The sequence below is a fragment of the Mustela erminea genome, chromosome 14 (genome assembly GCF_009829155.1).
Source record: "Mustela erminea isolate mMusErm1 chromosome 14, mMusErm1.Pri, whole genome shotgun sequence".
Lineage (NCBI taxonomy): Eukaryota > Metazoa > Chordata > Mammalia > Carnivora > Mustelidae > Mustela > Mustela erminea.
In genome coordinates this window covers 60,796,217-60,817,903 of record NC_045627.1, presented here as the reverse complement: position 1 = coordinate 60,817,903, position 21,687 = coordinate 60,796,217, and the positions used below count along the sequence as shown (strand labels likewise).

Sequence of the window (21,687 nt, the reverse complement as noted above, 5' to 3'; positions counted from 1 at the left end):
GCTTCTGACACAGGTGTGCTCTTTACCAGCAGATTTGTTTTGTCCCATGGTCCCAGTGTCCCCATGATATTTGTACCCATGAGTGATAGATGCTGGAAGATAATTTGTACCTCAGCATAGCAGTAAGCTCATACATCCGTATTTATCTGGGCATCTGCTTCCTAGACCACAATTTGGACTGATTGTGTCCCCCTCCATCCATTAGTTGAAGCCCTAATGCCCTGGTGGTGGTATTTGGAGATGAGGCCTTAGGGAGGTGATTAGGTTTAGATGAGGTCATGACAGTAGGGCCCTCATGAGGGGACTAGTGCCTTAATAAGAAGAGGCACCACAAGGGCGCTAAGCATCTGCCTTCAGCTCAGGTCATGATCCCTTGGTCCTGGGATCAAGGCCCACATTGGGCTCCCTGTTCAGCAGGAAGTCTGCTTCTCTCTCTCCTACTCCCCCTGCTTGTGTTCCCTCTATCGCTGTGTCTCTCTCAAATAAATGAACAAGTAATCTTTTTTTTTTTTTTTTTTTTCAAAAAAGAGGCCCACGGGACTTCCTCTCCATGTGTGTCTTGTGAGGGCGCGTTGAGAAGGTGGCCATCTGCAAGCCAGGAAGAGAGCCCTAACCCGAACCTGACCATGCTGGCACTCGCTCTCAGGCTTCCAGGCTCCAGACTCTAAGAAAAGTAATATTTGTTGTTTAATCCACCCAGCCTGTGGCGTTTTGTCATGGTAACCCAAGCTGATACAACCACTTAGAATAAGTAATAGGATTAACTGAAAAAACATTTTCTTCTTTTTTTTTTAAGATTTTATTTATTTATTTGACAGACAGAGATCCCAAGTAGGCAGAGAGGCAGGCAGAGAGAGAGGAGGAAGCTGGCTGCCAGCTGAGCAGAGAGCCTTATGTGGGGCTCGATCCCAGGACCCTGGGATCATGACCTGAGCCAAAGGCAGAGGCCTTAACCCACTGAGCCACCCAGGTGCCCTGAAAAAACATTTTCAAGGGGTGCCTGGGTGGCTCAGTGGGTTAAGCCTCTGCCTTTGGCTCAGGTCATGATCTCAGGGTCCTGGAATCGAGCCCTGCGTCGGGCTCTCTGCTCTGCGGGGAGCGTGCTTTCTCCTCTCTCTGCCTGCCTCTCTGCCTACTTGTGATCTCTGTCAAATAAATAAAATCTTAAAAAAAAAAACCATTTTCAATAAATACATCTAAAATTACTTACTTTGAAGGACTGATATCGTTCATCATTTAACACAGCTTTAACTTCAGAACTTTCTCCATCTTCAATAATTTCCTGCATGGACAGTGGAAAAATATTTTACAGTAGTGATGGTGAAAAATCAGAGAGTCAAGGGCTCTCAAACTCCCAGATATAGTAGCTTGATTGTTCAGGAAAATGTATCCCTGTTCCCTCAGAATGTTTCCCTAGCAAATCTTGACAAAATAAAGAGACTTCCTGTAAGTTTAGAAATCTCAGCTTATTCTGAGTATTCCTTTATAGTTGTCAGGGATGAAGGCACAGAAGGATCTGAGTCCAATTCCACAGAAACCAAACCAAAATGTTCACCAATAGTATGCCTAAATGTCTGTAATAATTTTCTCTTCAGTAGCTATGAACTAGCTGAGACAAAATTAACCTGAGCAGGTTAATTTTGGAACCATTGAAAAACCAATCCAAATTCAAGCTCTTAGAACGTCTAGCTCTAAATAGAATTGAGATGATTTTCCTTGAATACTTTACCTTGCACTTAACTTTATTGAAACTTACTCGTGGATGGCCAGCTTTGCTAGGGAATCCTTAAACATTATTATTACATAAATAATCCCCCATTCCTGGCTCTCTTGTTGGAACACACAGGGAGAGATGCAGAATCAGGTAAACTGCCTGGTCACTCCCACCACCATTCTGGAGGGCAGCATCCCGTAAGAGGAACTGCAGTCCTTCCCACAGCCTGTGTTTGAAGACGGACCATCCCCTGCTGTCCAGCTTTTAGGACACTTGAGTCTTTTACTGTGATCAATGATAGTATGGGAAAGTTCTGTTTCCACTGGCTTTGCCCCATGTGGCCCCCGCTGTGAAAATACTGGAGTATGGAGTCTGTCTGTCCATCTCTCTATCTATCCATCCATCTATCCGTCTGTCCATCCCACATCTACACAGTTGACAGGAAAATCTGTTAACTGCATTTACTTCCCCCTCTTCCCTACATATTAGGAAATAGGACAAATCACATTTCACCCTTACCTCTATGACACACTTCACTTTGTCCTCCAGGCAGGGAATTCCTTCTGTGTCCTTCATACTGATGATTGTGAATGGCAGGGATTTAAGTACGGAAGCTGCTCTCATAAATGCCAGGCAGAAGACTTCATTTTCTCTGAACTCATAGTTTTCAGCCAATACCTCAAAGGCATCCTAAAGAATGAAACCAGGTAAGCAAAGCACCATCTGTTTCCGGCCCCTGGACTCGCTAGCAGTCACCTGCAAATGCCTCTTGCTCTTCTTGAGTGTCGAAATACCTCCTGAAGGGTGAGATTGGCTCTCCCATATCTTTGCACCCCTACCTTTTAATGAAAGGAGTTGAATTGAAAAGACAGCTCAAAAACAAACAAACAACAAAAAACCAAACAGAGCACCTCCTAAGGAAACTTTGCGTTCACTGCCATTAGATAATTAGGTATTCAGGAATGATTTAAGCAAAGCCCGATCTCATGCTCACTGCATCCTACTAGTCATTACTAGTCAGAAGCTGCCCTCTTTCCCTGGAGACTTCCACACCAGCCTGTGGCCAGGATTCTGCCTTGGTCACTGGACACTTTCATCTCTTAGCTTGTATTTAAAACACAGTCCTCACCTACCATGGGCATATTGAATGAAAGAAGGGGTGTGATCAGAGTGCCACAGACCCAGGGCAGGTTGTCTATAGTAGGGCGCATTTGCATTTCAGTAGCTGTAGCTGTGTGGCATCCTGCTCTCACGCCCAGTACTGCCGTTCCTTGGTCTTCCTTGTACAGGTGGGGCTGGAAGTCTAGACACGAGAATTTTGTGTTTGATAGACTAACTGCATGTTTTAACCACTTGACTACTTTCTCTAGGCTGGGAGACAAACAGCTGTGGGCCTGTTAGGGTCATTTGAAACACAATTGCCAAACTTCAGGGCTGGGTGGGGCTTTAGAGACAATCTAGCTGATTTATAGTTGAATGGATATGGCTCAGAAAGAAGTGACTTGCCCAAGATCAGAAAGGTGAGAATCCAGATCCGCTGTCTCTGTGTTTGGCTGCCCAGGAAGGGCTGTGTATGCATTATTGTTGTTTCTTTGGAACTTGCGCTAACTATGTTTTAGACTAATTACAGTATTCGGTTTTTCAAATACTTGCGTTTGACAACTGTTGTGCCCCAAAGTGTCAATTCTCAATAAATAGTAATTTAAAATCATCTCTAAAAAATATACATATATTTCCAAATGTATTTGTCCATTTCTAGGACAGAAGTAGATCCATTTTTGACAAAAAGAGGAGTTAGAGATCAGGCAAAGGGGGTAAGTGAGTGTGGGGAAAACATTCCTAGATTTTTCAGATTTCATTATTGGATTTGTAAATCTGTGGAAAGAAGCTGCATGCCCTTCATTTGCCCTGGATGTTGTAAAGCGCCTTACCGTGAAGATTTGGTTATAGTTGTTTAAAGTGGTTCTTCTCTGACATGCGTATTGAGAGATCTTTTTTATAACAAGTGGTGGAGTCTTCTGGAGCTCTGGGTTGAGATTAGCTGAATAGTCTCTTTTCACCTAAACAAATGCATAAACATCCATTTTTAATAACAATTGATAGTAATAATAATAGATATTATGAAGAAAAAAATTAACAGCAGTTTGATGGCAGTTGTCTCTGGAGAGATGATAAAATTATTGGAGAGTCAACGTTTATGGTATGCACATCTCTAATATTCAGATTTGCTATTGTTAACATGTAATATTTTTGCATCAGAAAAATAAACATGAAAAAGAACAATCAATTAAGTACCATTTTCCTTTTCCATTAACTTAAATAGTCATGGTCTGAACCTTCCAGACAGTTCTAACATGAATAGTGAAGGACTTGGAATTAAGGGTCCAACTTTCCTTATTTTTTTCCTTATGAATGATAATAGTAAGAAAAAAAAAACCAAAACAGGTGCCCTCTGCTCTTCTGGCTACCAGAACATCAAGGCTTCCACATTTTGAAATATTTGTGTATAGTCTTATTCATAAAACTAGCTACCATTTATTGGGTGCTGTATTTCTTTTTCTTTCTTTCTTTTTTTTTAATTTGACAGACAGAGATCCCAAGTAGGCAGAGATGCAGGCAGAGAGAGAGGAGGAAGCAGGCTCTCCGCAGAGCAGAGAGCCCAATGCGGGGCTCGATCCCAGGACCCTCGGATCATGACCCGGGCCAAAGACAGAGGCTTTAACCCACTGAGCCACCCAGGCACCCCTATTGGGTGCTGTAGATCAGGCTCTGTGGTAAGTGCTTTGCCTTATGTGACTCTAGTTCTCATAACCATCTTGTCGGGCAGGTCTTACTGCTATCTTATATTGTAGAGGAGGAAAAGGAAGCTCAGAATAGGTGAGTCACTTTTCCGTGGTCACACAGGGAGTAAGCAGAAAACCTGGATCTAACCCAGGTCTGTTGACTACTACAGCCCATGTTCCTAATCCTCAAGTGAAGGGCAAAGAAAATCACAACCATAACACTTACAAGCTGGTGTTTCCCTGTCGTCTCCACTGGTGTTCCTGCTGCCATGGATTCTATCAGCCAGGAGACATCAAGGAGTTCTAGCTGTGAGCTGACTTTATGATTCTGTCCCTGCAGCCACTCCAGGACCTCTGAGCCCGAGTTGTTTTCTGCCACAATGTGGGTGATGGAATCACTGTAGAAGGCAAGGCAGCATTAAGGGCTGAAGGGAATTTCAAGTGAGGAGTGTTCCTCTTACCTCAGGGTGTTTGGAACATTCTGTCTAATGAAGAAAAATGCATACTAGACCTGACCATAGGCACAGAGAATTTAGACCTCCATGGAAGGGATTCTGTATTAATTAGTGTAGCCATAGTGGTCTATGTTACATTAAGAAAACATTAACAAGATTGTGGTCTTTGGAAAACCAAAGTCCAGAGAAGTTGGAAGATAAGAAATTGTTAGTAAAAAAGCACTCTTCGTGTGGCTTTGGTGGGCCATTTCATTTTTATTTGTAGAAGGCTTCAGCCTGATGCCTTTCCATCTGACCCGCAATGAGAAATACATTTTATATCATGATCTAAAAGAGAAAGAGATACATGTAGATATGTTTGTAACATCCCATTAAATGGATCTCACAACACATTAACAGATGGTAACCAGCTTTGAGGAAATACTGCTTTCCAAGTTTGTCAAAGCTCGGGCTAGTGGTGGAGGATAGGTGGGAAGCTTTCCCCCAGGAACCGCTGAGCCTGTACCATGTTTCCGCGCGATCCTGGTATCTTTCATCCATCATCTCATTTAATACTCCCAAAGCTCCTCAAGGAAGTGTTAACATTATTCATACTTTAAAAATGGGGAAACTGAACAACAGAGTTTACGTGAAAATCTGAAGGTCACACAGCTAGTAAATGGTATTGATCCTTTTTGATGGTCTCTTTCTGGGTCAGGTATATTATTTCTGGTTTTCAATAAGTTGTCACAGTCAGCATCATATCATTGGATCCAATGTTTTTTAAGGCTTTTTCCATTCAAATAATCTATGAATCTGGGAGATAGTAAGATGCATGTCTACGCATCCAAGAGAAAAACAGAATTCTTTTCTGTTGCCCACTTCTCTTCTTTGACTTCCTCTTTCTCTTTCTCCTTTTTTGAATTGACTCTTGGATTCATTGGGTGTTTTTTGGTTCACTGTTATATTCATAGTTCTAGGTTCCTTGTGATGGTGTGGTAGGAAGTTGGATACCAAAGAAGAAAAGGGAAGTTTCTGGATATTAGTATCTTATGTGAAGCAGACAGTTAATAATATGACAAGACATGAGGCTTGGACAACATCTGCAAGTGGTATGCAGAGAAGGAGAAGAGCTGATGTGAGCTGGAAGAGGCAGGATGGCTTTGTGGAAGGAGGGGTTTGTGTCTAGTCTGGATGGATGGGGAGGAATAGGGGCCTGGAAGGCAGAACTTCAGGCCCTCCCGGAAGAAAAGATTCAGAGACCAGAAGGAAAGTAAGAGAATTGGCTGGACCAGAGTGAAGAGTTTATGTTGGGAAGTAGTCGTATACATGGCTGAGTCAGTTAGGACAACCATGTTATAGAAGGTCTTAGAAGCCTGGTTGAGGAGGTTGCATATCATTTTCTGGGGTTGTCGAACCAGTGAAGGATTTTGTGAGCGGATCATGCATAGCCTCAGTATGTCATTTTAAAAGGCTAATCTGGGGGCACCCGGGTGGCTTAGTTGTTAAGCATCTGCCTTCCGCTCAGGTCATGATCCCAGGGTCCTGGGATCGAGCCCCACATTGGGCTCTCCACTCAGCGTGAAGCCTGCTTCTCCCTCCCCAACTCCCCCTGTTTGTGTCTCCCTCGCTATCAAATAAATAAATTTTTTTTTTAAATCTTAAAAAAAAAAAAAAGAAAAAGAAAAAGGCTAATCTGGTTCACACAGTAATTTGGAGGGGAGAGTGATGGATGGGAAGGGTTGGGAGCTGCTTAGAATGAAATCATGAGGGGTGCCTGGGTAGCTTGGTTAAGCAACTGCCTTTGGCTCAGGTCACGATCCCAGGGTCCTGGGGTCGAGCCCCGTGTTGGGCTTCTTGCTCAGCGTGGATCCTGCTTCTCCTTCTCCCTCTGCCTGCTACTCTGCCTGCTTGTGCTCTGTCAAATAAATAAATAAAATTGTTTAAAAAAAAAAAGAAGAAGAAGAAGAAGAATGAAATCATGACCACATGTGAGATGATTCTAACCGAGTCCAGCTCCTGTAGCACCAGGAAGGAAGGCAGAGGAGACATAGGAGGGGCCTCTGGCATTAGTTCCCCTCTAACAGCTGAAGCAGAGAGAAAATACTACTTTCCTCTATCACAGTACAGTAAAAGTGCTTTTGGTAGAAATAGGGATTTAAGAAGTCTGTTTGGGTGGGGAGTGGAAATGAAATTTGTTTCAGGCATGCTGCATGTGAAGGGCGGCAAGAGGTCCTAGTGAGAATGTCCGGTTGTCGGTGGGGATGTGAGGCTGGCCTGGGAGAGAACTGGGGTTGGAGGCCAGAGCGGAGCCATCTGGATGGCAGGAGGCACAGGGGCCAAAGCAGAAGTTCTTCATGGTGAAACCACATCTGTCAAGAGTTGGGGGAGACAGCTCACTGCATCTTGTTCTAGGTCCTCATCATTCCAAAAGTGACTCTTAATAAGCTTCTTGAAAAGTTCTTTATGTGCAGACTTTAAGAAGACAACAGAAGGATTAATAGAGCTACACAGGAAGTGTGATTCCATCTAGACTTCTGACCTTTGGAGGAAACTTTATTATTGTATTATCGTTAATTATAGTATTTGTATTATAATTAGTATTAAGGTTCTGTCTTAACTTCAGGGTAGAAGGATATGCTGAGGGGGAGCTCTGGGGTTCAGCTTCCAAATTCAAGCCCCTTCCCATCCACTCTCCTGCTATCCCCACCCCCACTGTGGCTATCCCTGGGGCAGTGTGGCAATGTCTGAGCTCACACTATTGGATGAGGACCACATAATTTTTCACAGCATTCATCTAAGCACATTTCCAAATAAACCAGCCATACACCCTATGGAAGAAGACTCTGATTGAACTTCCAACCCCGTCTCACTAAGCAATTAGCAAACAAAACCAAACAGCAACAACGGGGACAATAATAGAGCACACACACAAAATCGAACAGGACCCCTTCTGCCATCCACACAGGGCTACCCAGAGTTCAGCACTGCTTATGCCTGGTTCCCACACAGTAAACACAGAAATTGAAAGTCAGCATTTAGGAAATTTCATTGTAATTTAGCACTATCAAAGTAGCTTCTTATAGGTTGTTTTTTGATGAAAGCATTGATCATTAAAAGTTTTTGAAAACTGGTCCTTTACCACAAGTAACTTAAGAAACATGGTCTGGAGAATAATCTTCTCTAGCCAGTCTCCATCCCCTGTCTTCTTGAGTTGCCTGAGTTGGGCTCCAGGGGGCCAGCTGCATCTAGCCTATGATGTGCTTCCTGCCCCAGGCTCATCCTGCACTCTTTGCAGACCATGCACAGTCTCTGTGCCTTTGCTCACTTTCAGTTCTGAGCCCTTAGAAACAGCACTAAGGAAAGCCACTGCCTCCCATGTTTTCTGCCGACAATTTCTTAGTGTCGTGTTGTGGTGGCTTTTTGTCTGTTTGCTGCCAGGGTAATTTTCTCTCTGCTCTGACCATGCCAGTGTTGGAAAAATTAATAATATGGGAATATCACTATGTGCCAGACCCTATGGCAGGTGTATCTCATGCATTCTCTCATCTAACAGTCAGTAACACTATGAGAAAAGAGACCTTGAAGACATTAAAAGTTCACCCAGCTGATAACTGCTGAAGCAGGGGTTCAGTCCCCATTGTGTGCTAATCCACAGCCTGTGTGCGGGGCTACACCAAGCTGCCCCCTGTGACTTTGTGCTTCTTCCACAGCGGTGGAGAGTGCTGCACCTTTCCGCAGAAGGAAGAACATCTGGAAGGGAATCATCATCATCAAAAACCCTGATTTTCTCCAAAACACAGAAACAGAGGTCCAGTAACACTTTCTGTTGACCATACTGTCCCTGCTGCTGCCATATGGAATTTGTTGTTGGTATATTATGTCCAATAGCATGTGGACTTCAGTGAGACTACAGGACATGGACAGCTGTCCCAGGAAATCTGAAAGAATAGTTGCCATAGCTACACACCAAGATGGAGAAACCACACGGAGGCTGTCAGGTTCTCTGAGCTCTGAATTTTAGGTGAATTTTACCTAAACCTCATAGAGAGGCAAAAGTGTTGAAGGGGAGCCCTGGTGGTCATCTTCCAAATTTAGGCCCCTCGCCATCCACTCTTACCTCCCCTGCCCCACCACTGCTCTCTCTTCACTGGGGATGTCTCTGGACCCATCCCTGCCTCTAGCAGAGTAGCCAGAATGCCTGGGGACGTGTGGGGATGCTACGTAAGGATCCACCAACAATATAACATACAGGTGTACCCAGAAGAAAAGACCAAAGAAGAATATTCCACAATACTCCAGACTGTTAGGAAAAAATGCACACACACACACACACACACACACACACACACACCACACACACACAAACACACGTTTATTCTTACTCAGTCTTTGCAAGTCTTACGAGGTGGGCAATATCATTTCAGATGAGAAAGCCAAGGCTTGTGGAGGCTCTGTGAAGCCAGGATTCAAACCCAGCTGTGCATGACTCAAGCAAACTCTTAACGTTCTACTAGACTGTGGTTAGACCCCTGAGTGAGGTGTTGATTGTTTTAAGTTTTTTTTTCCCTATATTTTCCCACTTTCTGTCATGAACCATCTATCATCACTTTCTACTTAGGGGGAAAAATACACATGAATGTCATTTTTAAGGGCGAAATCTGGGTCTGGAGCTGAGGTGGTACCTGCCTTGGCCCTGGAGTCCTCAGTTCTTTCCTTATACTAAAAGAGGACAGTACCCCAGGCAGCAGCCCCAAACTTCTCCCAAAGACCCCAGGGTGCTGTGGAGATGACTGTTCCTGAAATGTCAGTGGATTTCTTTAAGTGCACCTAGTTTGTTCTTTCTTTCTTTGTTTGTTTCTGTTTCTTTCTTTCTTTTTTTAAGATTTTATTTATTTATTTGAGAGAGAGAGTGAGAAAGAGAGAGCAGGAGAGGGGAGAACCTCAGAGGGAGAAGCAGACTCCCCACTGAGCAGAGAGCCCAACTTGGGGCTTGATCCCTGGACTCTGATCCTGGGACCCTGGGATCATGGCCTGAGCTACATTTATCTGACTGAGCCATCCAGGTGCCCCAAGTGCACCTAGTTTCTTAGCCAGGGCCAATTACTGATGTTTTGGATTAGGTTTAAGAGGGCTTGAATCAATAGTAACAATTCTGAAGTAGGATTTGTCCCTCAGCTTCTCATAGTGAAAATGAGTCTTCTCTTTCAACTAGTGCTCAACTGAAATGTGCTTGGCTTGGCTCTTGGTGTCCCTGAGGGCAGGGACAATGTTATCATCTGCTTAATTATTGTCTAGATGATAATTATACCTGGTGCCCAGCACATGGCCAGATTCAGAGCAACAGTGAATAGATAGACCATTGGTGGAATGAATGAATAAATGGATTAATCAGTAGCTCTAAGGGAAAAAAACTCTAGTGTCTACCAGAGACACCCAAGAAGCTGGGTTAAAATCCAGGTGCCTGGACCCTATTAGCAGATTCAAATTCAGTAAGTCTTACCTAGAGCCTAGGAATATGCTCCTTTGGTAATTCAAATGTAGTCAGTTCTAGTTATTCATTGGTGCATAACCAGCTCTCCCAAAATGGCTTAAAAAGAGCAACAATTTTATTATACCTCATAATTTTGTGGGTCAAGAATTCAGGCAGCTGTTGGGTATGGTGCCCATGGGAGTGTGACCCGCCAAATGGCTCAGTGTGCCTGCACATTGGTGAGGATGGCAGGGAGACTGGGTTCGTGCATCTGTCAACCTAAACACCTTCATGTGTCCTCTCTCAGAGGGACTCAAACATCTTATGAGAGGCTGTGAGATCCAGGGAACAGCAGAAGCCCCAGGGCCCCTTATGACCCAGCATCAAAAGTCACATAGTGTCACTCTATTGGTTGAAGTAGTCACAAGCCCTCCCAAATGCAAGGGAACAGAGACTAGTCCTTGCCTCTTCTTGGGAGCAACCGTATTTCCAAACTACCCCACAGCCCAAGAAGTATACTTTGAGAAGTGCTGCCGTAGAGAAAAGTCTTGAATGGCCCCCACACTGCACCTAGGGCTCAATGGCAGCCATGTTTCCAATATAGTACTCATTCCTCTGTAGGTATGTGAGCTAGCTTTAGCAGGTACATAGCAGAACACTAAAAAGGCATATGTATTTATACCTACATGTTAAAATTATGCATATCAGACCCATGGTTTTTATGGGTTTCACGGTTTTTATATGACTCCTTAGACAAGGTTAAGTTATTTTTAACAATTCATCTTAGAGACAATTGAAGGAGACGTAGTAAGTATATAATAGCACATGCGGTAAAAGATAGTATAAAAATTGTGATTGTGGCATTCAGTTGTCCAGAAAGCCCTGAGTTAATAGAATTAATTCACCCATTTTGGTTCTGCTTTTTTTTTTTCCTTCTGATAACTGTATCTTCACTGTTCCTGTCTTTCTTTTTCCTAGTTGGTCCTTCCTCACAGTACAATTAGAAAAATTCTTCATGAAGAAAGAGACAGCCACTTTTCTTTGCCTGGAGACAGACTGACCCCCTATCTGACTTCTCCAGCCTTCCCGGATGGTCACCTGCTTTTATCTTTGTCTTTAAAATGTTTTTTTTCCCCCTAGAGAGGTCATCCCCAATTCTTCCCATCTGATGTAGGGCTTATCCTGTAAATGGTAATTTTAAACAATAATTTATAGTTAAATGAGCTATTTAAAAACCCTCCTGCCTCCCTTAGCAACTGATCTGTTTCAGAGTCCCTGACATAGAAAAATAAAGAGTTTTATTTGGTTTTATCTCACACTTAAACTACCACCAGTAGGTAGGTTTCTATTTCCAGCTCTGACATACCTAAAAACAAAGGGTCTTGCCTTGATTTTTTTTGGTTCCACCTTGAATGAGATTATGAACATTAACTGAGAGTCCACAGATTTTGAAATGTGAAGTAATTTGGACTGGAGAAGGACTAGAACTTACAATGCATGTTCTCGAATTTATAAAGTCTTTATTATTTTGCTGATTACAAAAGTAATACTGGTGCATCATAGAAAAAAATTTTAATTACAAAAACTAATCTTGGTAATCACAAGTTCCCTTGGCTGGTTTCGTATTCACCAGATAAATCATTCTTGGAGCAAATATTTCCTGAAGCTACTCTGTATAAGAAAAATGTCAAAGGTCTGAGGGTAAGCTCTACAGGATGGCCCCCATGATGCCCTTGCCCTTGTTGAGCCAGTGAGGAGGAATTGGATGAGGTTAGTATTAAAGCCAAGTGGCAGAGCTGTGGCTAGCCCTGTACCATGGATTACATCCAGGTACTGGGAAGGAAGTTCTGTCCTCTGGGAGGGTTTCCAGGGGTCTTAGGTCTTGGACGCAGGGAAGTGTAGGGAGAAGGGATTCAAGGTTGGGTTGCATTTTGCATCAGACAATATGTTCCAAAGATATCCTTTTTGGGTGAATTAAGGAGATTTGAGCAGGACAAAAGTATCATCCACTGGGTTTCTACTGCTCCAACAGTGGAACTGAGCGAGTGTTAGGCTGCTGAGGGGAGGCACCCTGGGTGCGACCCTTTCTAGCCATAGCTCTTTCTTCTTCGACATCAGCGGTTTAGGTCAAGACATAGTGGATTCACTATTGTGTTCATAGAGGAGGGTCGATGACAGAATTTTAAAATAGCTCAAAGTACTGAAACCAGGAATGAAATAAGAACATGACAGGCACTAGATTCTCATCCTCCTCTGGCTTGACCTAGATAATTTGAGGATTTTGAAGTTGCTCTAAAATTTAGAAAGTCAGTCATGGAATAAAATTCATTACCATTTTCATGAATGTGCAAAATGCCCCAAATCACTTGACATCTCCCCTGATTTCTATTTTAAAACCCAACTTCCTGTGGCCATTGACCAGCATGTCTTCTGAAATATAACATTAATATAACATATAATATAAGTGAAACCAATTCCAAATATATGGATACAGGGCACATATGCTGGAGAATGAAGTAGCTCCAGATAGGTCAGTGGGTTCAGATATACCATTTCTAAGCTATGGGTTCAGATCCAGCTAAAGTAGGTGTCAGATTTTTTCCTCATATGTAATTCTCCTGGCAGCCAAGAATGTACTAGAAACTATGGAGACTGCTACCTCTTTTCAGAGCATATATATGTTTTTAGCTCCTCTTTTTTTGAATCTTATATACTAGAAAAGGAAGGGATAGTCTTTGTTATTGAGAAGTTTCCTTTCTTTTAGATATCAACTTTCTTCATTTTTATTTAAAATATATACTTATTGTAAAAAAAAATTGGAAAACACAGAATAAAAGCAACCATAATCCCTTCCTAATAACCCCTTCCTCATAAAAATAACCACTTAAATTATTTTGATAGGTTTGTTAGGTTTCCTGTCTTTGTTATGTTTGTTTTTATCATTTGACCCAGTCCATATTGTGGAGACAGAATCCTCTCATTAGGGTTTTGCTGTAAGGGTCAGTGGTTCCAGCTTATTAACAATAGGACAATCACACTTTACATCTGTGTAACTGTTTTTTAACTTACCAGAGCACACTGATGTCCATCATCACCTTTGGTGATTATCTCAGATAGAACAAACCATTTTTCAGGAAGCTAAGTTCATAGAGTGGGGAGAGGGTCTGGCTCCACACTTCATGGCCGGGAAGGGTCAGAGCCAGAATTGGGGATCTCTAGACTTCTGATCTCAAAACTTTTCCCTACCACAATTTCTAGTGCCGTTTCCAATGAAAGACTATGTATTTGTGCACAGAAATTCCGTTTGAGAGCTGGGACTTCTACTTCCTGTGGTTTCTTTTTGAGCCATCACACACATTTGTATTTAATGTGTCTTCTGGGCTGTCAGCCTGGGAGCTTTGCCACCATCATACACATGGGAGCCGTTTGCTCACCATGCACCACTTTTCCTCTGTAGCCTGAGCCCTGGGCTTGGTCCTTGTCAGCGGGCATCAGATGCACAGAGCTGCCTCTCTGGCTCTGTGGCCAAAAGAAGAAACTTGCCTCCTGTGTCTCTCCAAGTACCTGCCTCAGCCACCGTGTCTATACTTGTAACTGCGCCTGTAACTAGTCAGCCCTTGCTGGAGGTGTGGACGAGAGCTTTTCAACTGAGAGCTTTCTATGTAAGTGGTACCTTGACCATCTGGCTGTCGCTTTCCTGTCTGGCCCTTGTCAGATTTCCTTACCACAAAAAGCAGTTCCATATTTGCTGAGGCTTTTCATTTCATCTTTTTAAATGTCCTTTTTTAAAATTCTGGGTTTGAGCCTCTTTACCTACATCATCTTTTCTTCCCCTAATTCCAACATTTTATGTAAGTCTGTAAGATTAGGTAGACTTAACAGTTAGGTGAAATCTGCAATTCCACAGAAGGGATGTTATGATTTGGGGCTTAACATCCTAAATGAGATAGGGGTTAAAATGAAAACAAGAGGCAGAGGTGGGGGAAGGAGAACACACCAAGAAAAACCAGATGGAGGGAGAGACCATGGGAGACCCGGGAATTTCTGATTAGGGCATTTTAGTAAAAAAAATAAATAAATAAAATGTTACTGTGATCTTGAATCTTCATATGAATTATGAATATTTTGCAAATCATTCATATCTTATTATTGACGTTTGACACGTTTCTCTAGCAATTTGAAGTTGGCATTTCTTCAGCAGGAAATTCTTGTTAATTTTTTTTTTAATATCAAAGACTATTTTTAAAATAAAAAAAATTATTTTCACATAGAATTCTCACAGTTTTTCCTGAGAAAGTTGTGGTCAGTCTCTTCCTTGGACAATCAAAGCCAGCCAGTTGCTTTGATTATCCTTTATCCGTTGCAAGCCCCTGGCTGTGTTCTGTGAAGAGCTAATTTAACAGTTAGAAAAACAACAAGACTAATTGCTGGGATGAGTGGGGTTGTGCGTGAATGAGTCTAGGGGGCCCAAGAGGTGGCTTCAGTTGCCCTTTTGTCTGTGCTCTGGCCTCGTCACTCTCAGCACCATGACTACCAGTCCTGGACAGAGCTGTCCTTGAATCTTTAACCAGTGCTCCTCACTCTGCGAACCCCACTGGGACAGCTCATTGGAAAAGCATGATCAAGGCCACATTTGGGTGCCCGTGGAGAGCCAGCAACAGTCTCTCATCCTAGCCCATCACAGACACTGGTCACCTCAGTATAGCCAGGGATTTAGTTTAATTGCCAAGAACCCAAACCATTCTTTCTGCCTCAGAGTAGCTGAAATTTTTTTTATTGAACTCAGTGGGGTTTTGTCCAGTTTAGTCAGGAACAAAATTGAGTGGTTTCAGCATTAAATTTTCCAATTAAGTTTCTATCATCATCTCTGGAAAACTCATCTCATAATGGTGAAAGGCAAAACAAAACAACCAACCGAACAAAAACCTCCCAAACCCTATCTTTTGGTGCCAACTAGTTTTAGTATAATTGTATCAGTCCCCACTCATGTTATTGCCCTTAATTAGCTGGCTCAAATGTGTTCTTTGATTTCAAACCCATTTTCCCAGTGGGAGTATCATCTTTTCTGTATGTGGAAGAAAACATAATTTCCTTGGGTTCCACAGAAACTGTTCACAAAAGCCCTGCTTATTCACAAAGTGAAATCAGTGATGTCCTACCTGAGCTCATCTTCAACCCTGAATCCTTTCCTTCGTGCCAGCTCCATGAGGAAGGCTCGACGGGTGGTTCCCATTTTCTTCTCCAAAATATAGAGGACCAAATCCTGAAATTTGATGTCATGAGAAGGACAGACCATCGAGGCACCCATTTGCCTGGGCTTCTTCTTCCGAGGACCCAAGTGGACCATTTGCAAAGGATTCGTGGGAAGAGGCATCTGAGGCTTCTGTCTGTGCCATCAAGCAGTGTCTCCAGAAGTGAGGGAGAGCCTGCCCTCCTTCATGAAGAGGTCTGATGTCATTGTACTAGAAGATTCTCATTCAGGGCAAGGTTTCCTGGGCTCTGCCCTGCTGACAGCTTCCTGCTGAAGAGCAATGAAGAATGTTTATCTCGGTCTAGCTCATTTGTTCAATGTGGAAATCATAATGGAAACAGTAAATTAACTTTGCTTTCCTGTGCATTATCTTACCAGATCCTCAGAATAACCTCATGAGGAAGGTAGGGAAGCATCTTGACTCCCATGTTAGCATCTGTCTATCCATTTATTAGTCATTCATTCAGTCATTCATTTAGGCCCCTCTTGTCTTTATTTTTTATTCCTTTTTGCATTCTTGCTTATATTCTCTTCCAACTTGCTTGCATTCTCTTAGGCAGTCATTATAATACATTGGATTTCTATAGTTTCCATGGGTGTTACATGTTTTGTATAGTTGTTTTGATTTTACGTAAATGGCACTGTTAAATTTCGCATTCTGCTGATCACTTTTTCACTCAAAAAAGTGGATCAGATCCCTCCACATTATTCTGTGTTCTAATCTTTTACCTCTAATTGCTCCACAGTAGTTCATTATGGACATTTTAGCTATGTTGGTGCATTTTGTAAGTGAGGAAACCAAGGCTCAGTCAACTTACTCAAGATCACAGAGTAAGAGGCAGAACCGGGTCTTAAACTCAGGTCTTCAGACTCCAGATGTTACATATTTTAGTTTTCTCAGTGAACTAAGGTTGCCTGGAGAATAGTCTATTATGTAGCTTTAATATTGATCTTTTGGGATGGAATGGGATGACCTTCAGATAAGAATTACTGCCATAAAAAGACATTTTCATAACTTATATGAAAAGTAAAACTAGTGTCTCTCATCAATATACTTTATAGATCTCATTTCTCACATCTACTATGTGGTCAAGGCAAGCACCTACAAGCCTTAGCTGATTGAATCCTCATAATACCACCGTATGGTAGGTACTAGCATCCCCACTGAGGTAAACACCTTTGTCAAGGTTGTAGAGTGAGTATATAGTTATAGGTAGGAAATGATCAAGCTAGAACTTAAACTCAGATTTGTCCGCTTTTAACGCCTGTGCTCTTAACTATGAAGAAACATTTCTCTGTGCATGTCTTCTCCAATAAAACCAAAGTTTTGGTCACCCATTTGCTATATTATTTGAGACTTATGCTACCTCCAAAAGTGTATAGTCTCCTCACCACAACACTAGGGAAGAGTGATGTGACAGTTGCCGTCAAGCATTTGCAAAGTTGTGTTGTCCAAGAGAGCCAGATCAAAAATCTCAGGTGGAACTTACAGAGTAGTAGATTTTAAATCTCTGAAAACATGAACTTTTTATTAACTAGAGCGGTCTAAAAATGTAGGGAGATTGCATTATACAGTGGGATATTACAGGTTGTGAGAAACGTTCAAATGGGATCCAAACAGTTGTGCATTGAGATGTTACAGAGGGACTTAGACATCTGGTAAGAACCTTTAACGTCATTCTAGTATTCTGTGATTGTTTACTAAAGACAAAAATCTGGGCCCTGGAGCCCACTTTGGACCTCACCATTAGGTGTCTGGTTACTGATGTGCTGAGAGCTCTGTGTGGGAACACAGCCTTAACTACCAAGCGGCCCCACAGCATGGAGAAGCAAGACTCTTGTAAGAGCCTGGGGTTTTTATGTGCATCCCCATGGCATGGACAGAGAAGGAATGGGTGTCACCTAAATGGCAGAGGAGATGGGATACAAGCACAGAGACATGGCCGAGAGCTCAAGTCTGATGGCAGGTTGCTGGCCCAAATCCCGTGTCCATCTCTTTGAGCTGTGACCTTGACCACCTTGCTTCCTTCCCCAAGCCTCAGGTTTTCCCCTCATAACACAAGGGCTAACTGAGATAACCCACACAGCCTGCTGAGCAGAGTGCTTGGCACAGAGGAAGCACTTCAAATAACTGTCAGTTGGTAGTAATTTGGTGTTTTGTTTTTAGAGAAGAGCCAGTTGGATCTGAAATCAGATCTTTGTTTTATAAAACTACAAAATTATCAAAAGATGATGTTAACCAATATTTTACTTAGTCTGCTTTGAATCACTGGTATTGAGAAAATTACCACAAAAATTTAAAATGTGATAATGGCTGTCTGGTTATCAGGCTATTGTCTCTCAGCCCTGAATCTACTCTTTTTATGTTGGGGTCTATGAGGTTGGGGCTGGGAGTGCGCTAATGCCATTTCTCCTGGTAAACTCGCTCTGTGCTAGGCTCCACCAGTAGGGGGCACTAGAGGGACACTGCAAGGCTTGGCAGAAGGGGCAGGTCTTGATCCTTTTGGTTGGCTTGCTGATAACTCCTGGTCTTCTCAGTAATGGTTTTTCACTCTGGCCACAGCTGCTGGTTCCACTCTGCAACATTTTAAAAAAACAATTTAAATTATTTATTTTGAGAGAGAAAGAGAGAATGAGAGCATGAGCAGGGGGAGGGGCAGAGGGAGAAGCACACTCCCTGCTGAATGGGAAGCCAACATGGGGCTTGATCCCAGGACCCAGGTGATCATTACCTGAGCCAAAATCGAGTGCATTGCATAACAAAGCCACTCAGACCTTTTTTTTTCTTTCCTTCCTTTCTTTCTTTCTTTCTTTCTCTCTTTCTTTCTTTCTTTCTTTTTTTTTTTTTTTTTTGGTACAACCAGGCATATCTTCATCATGTCCTTCAGAGATACTAACACCAGCTAGACCCATGTCCTTTTCAGGGGTCTGAGTCTTCCTGTGATGTACAGGGCAGCATCCCCTCCTCAGAGATCTGTTGTCACAGCTCCACGGAGACTCCCTGCTCCATGTGTGAGATTCCAGTAATCTCAACTTGGCCTCTTTGTCCCCACATTCCTAGAAACAGGCCGTGCTCCCTGCAGTCACTCTCTGACTTATCTCAATGTCCTTTTGCTTTTCAGTCTTCAAACCTGCCTGTCAAACTAGTCCCTTATATTAAATTCTTTTTGTTGAAATACCTAGTATGTTTTCCATTTTCATAACTGGACCCCAACTGATACACTGTTCAGTTAAAGTGAGGCATAGGAGATGAGGACCCACCTACACTTCTGGAGCATCTTTCTAGAAGGAACTCTGACAAAAAAAATCTTTAAGACATCCTAATCCTCTGAACCAGCATTTTCATTTTGTTAGGAAAGACAAATAAATATGAACGCACTAAGATGTTCATTGCAGCCCTTTGCAGAGAAAACTTAAAACAACATAAATGTCCAATCACAGCGGGGGTGGGGGTGATAAAGTATAAGAGGATATTGTGTAGCCACTAAAATTGCGTTATGAGAAAATACTTTAAAACATGGGTAGGGTGCCTGGGTGGCTCAGTGGGTTAAAGCCTCTGCCTTTGGCTCAGGTCATGATCTCAGGGTCCTGGGATCGAGTCCTGCATCGGGCTCTCTGCTCAGCAGGGAGCCTGCTTCCTCCTCTCTCTTTCTCTGCCTGCCTCTCTGCCTACTTGTGATCTCTCTCTGTCAAATAAATAAATAAAATCTTAAAAAAAGATATGGAGACTCTCCAACCACAACCTAAAAAAAATAATGGGTAAATGGGGGTGCCTGCGTGGCTCAGCCATTAAGCATCTTTCTTCAGCTCCGGTCATGATCCCAGGGCCCTGGGATGGAGCCCCACATCGGGCTCTCTGCTCAGCAGAAAGCCTCCTTCTCCCTCTCCCACTTCCCTTGCTTGTGTTCCCTCTCTCGCTGTGGCTCTCTCTGTCAACTAAATAAATAAAATCTTAAAAAGAAAATAAAACATAGGTAAATGTTTGCAATCTGATAATTGTAAAATCGGCATACAAAATTGGAGTTACTATGTGGCATCAATTTTGACAGAGAAGACTAGGAAAATAAATGGCCAGCCTGATATAATGGTAGATATCGCTGGTTGTGAGTTTATGCGATTTCTGTTTTCGTTTTGTGCTTTTCTGTATTTTACAAATTTTCTGTAATAAACATAAATCATATTTTCCACCACAAAAACAAAGGACTTAAAAAAATTACCTTGTGTTAACACCATGTGGCTTTAGTGGAAGCTGTGATTCAAAGGTAGTGAGGTGGCTCTGAGTAAGGTAAATCATAGGTAAACATGTTTTCTCATAATTATAGCACAGGGCTGAGTGACAAACCCCTTTATATTTTACATGAAAGTCCTGTCTCACTGCCAGGCAAGACTCCACTGAGGAATGGGAGGGGCTGTGTAATTCCACCTGGTTTATGTAACTTGCTGAAGCTGACTCTAGGGAGGAAATCTGTGGCTTCTAGGTCCTTTTTCCTGCCACTGGGCGTCCTTTTCAGTGGTATCACATGACCTGTGCTAGGATGACAGTTATGAGAGCTGCAGCCATTATCGTGGCTTAGGGGAGGGAGGTGTGAAACTCCTTGGCCTCACCTTGAAATGGGTCTGAGTATACTGACGTCTCATTGTTATTTCAGGAATTAAACTGAATTGTGCTCATAGTAAAAGTGCCTGGAAAATCATGAACTACTGTACAAAGGTCAGTTGTTCTTGTTATTCTCATTGGCACTGCAGCTAATGGCAGGAATTGATTAATTTCCTCTTACTGAGCCATCATTTTCTGGAGCTGTTTGCACCAGATGTTGAGCACACCCTTGGTCCGGTATATGGGTCAATCAGCCCCAAATCTCTGTGGCTTAGCACAACAAAAGTTTATTTTCTCTCATGCTACTTTTTGGTAGAGGGTTTTTCTTCACTCAAGACTCGGGCTCATGGAAGCTTTTCATCGTTTTGTACCTGTACTGTCTGGACAATGAAATTTTCTTAGTTGCCATGGCGGAGAAGAGGGCGCTGGGAGGTCTTGCATCAGCAAATAAGTTCTTTGTCTCAAAAATGGTACATATGACTGCTGGTCATAGCCCATTGGTCAGAACTAATGACATGGTCCTACCTCAATGCATCAGGGCTTGGAAATGCAGGGGAGCACTGGGAATTTGGATTTGGGGGGAACATTCCTGTTTCTGCTATGCCCAGGATCAAACTAAGTGCTCATTGATGGTTCTGGAGATGCCCAGTCAATGGGATGTTACTACATCTACACTAAAGCCATGGCAGAGATTAAGGAGGACCAGAGCCTTGTACTTCCTAGAGGAGAAGCTCAAGAGAAGGACCACACTGTCCAGTAGTCAGGCTATTCTTGGACCTCCTAAGAATTCTAAGCTATTGGTATTGTCCTGGGGACAAGAAGATCTGATCTCTCTGAAATTACCTCCATACCAACTGTTCTACCTTTCAAGCAGTGTATTTAGAGAAGAAAGTCCTTTATCACATGTCAAAGTCTATCCTAAATTTGAGTCAGGTGCCCTCCCTGCTCGAAATCTTCTGTGCCTCTTCCCATGAGAGCGTGGGTCACTCTGTATTGCAGTGCTCTAATCCCCTGTGTGTACCTCCTGTTGGGGCAGGACTCATGTAGGTTGTATTCACATCAGAATTCCCAGCTCCTAACACAACACCTTGTATAGTAGACACCAATTAAAGGAGAAGAAGCTAGAGACCAAATGTAAGTTGATATTATTATTACTATTATTAAGCTTCTGTGCTGTTTGGGTAACTGTGATGTGAATCTTCTGCCATGATCACCCTTTTCCACCCTACCCATTCCTGATTAAATGTCTCTTCAGTATGAGCAAGTATAATACATTTCTTAAGGAGCCAGACTACCTGAATTCAACACCCAGAGATTTATGAACTGTGTGACTTTGGGCACGTTACTAAACCTCTCTATGGCTCAATTCCCTCATCTGTGCAATGGGGATTATAATGATTTCTGTCTTGTAGGTGGTCAGGAGGACTAAATAACC

The 21,687-nt window shown here is 42.7% G+C and overlaps 1 protein-coding gene across 3 annotated transcripts in view; it reads right to left on the bottom strand.

Moving 5' to 3' along the window:
- DNTT (DNA nucleotidylexotransferase) overlaps positions 1–15,849 on the bottom strand; it is a 30,728-nt gene extending 14,879 nt beyond the window's left edge. For all 3 annotated transcript variants that reach the window (XM_032311725.1, XM_032311726.1, XM_032311727.1), the window contains exons 1-5: positions 15,564–15,849; positions 4,724–4,895; positions 3,646–3,774; positions 2,234–2,404; positions 1,211–1,282 (exon numbers count right to left, since the gene is read on the bottom strand). In XM_032311725.1, the coding sequence (XP_032167616.1) occupies positions 1,211–1,282; positions 2,234–2,404; positions 3,646–3,774; positions 4,724–4,895; positions 15,564–15,778 (759 nt within the window). In that variant the 5' untranslated portion in view covers positions 15,779–15,849. The remainder of the gene's footprint in view (positions 1–1,210; positions 1,283–2,233; positions 2,405–3,645; positions 3,775–4,723; positions 4,896–15,563) is intronic.
- Between the last annotated feature and the right edge of the window lie 5,838 nt (positions 15,850–21,687).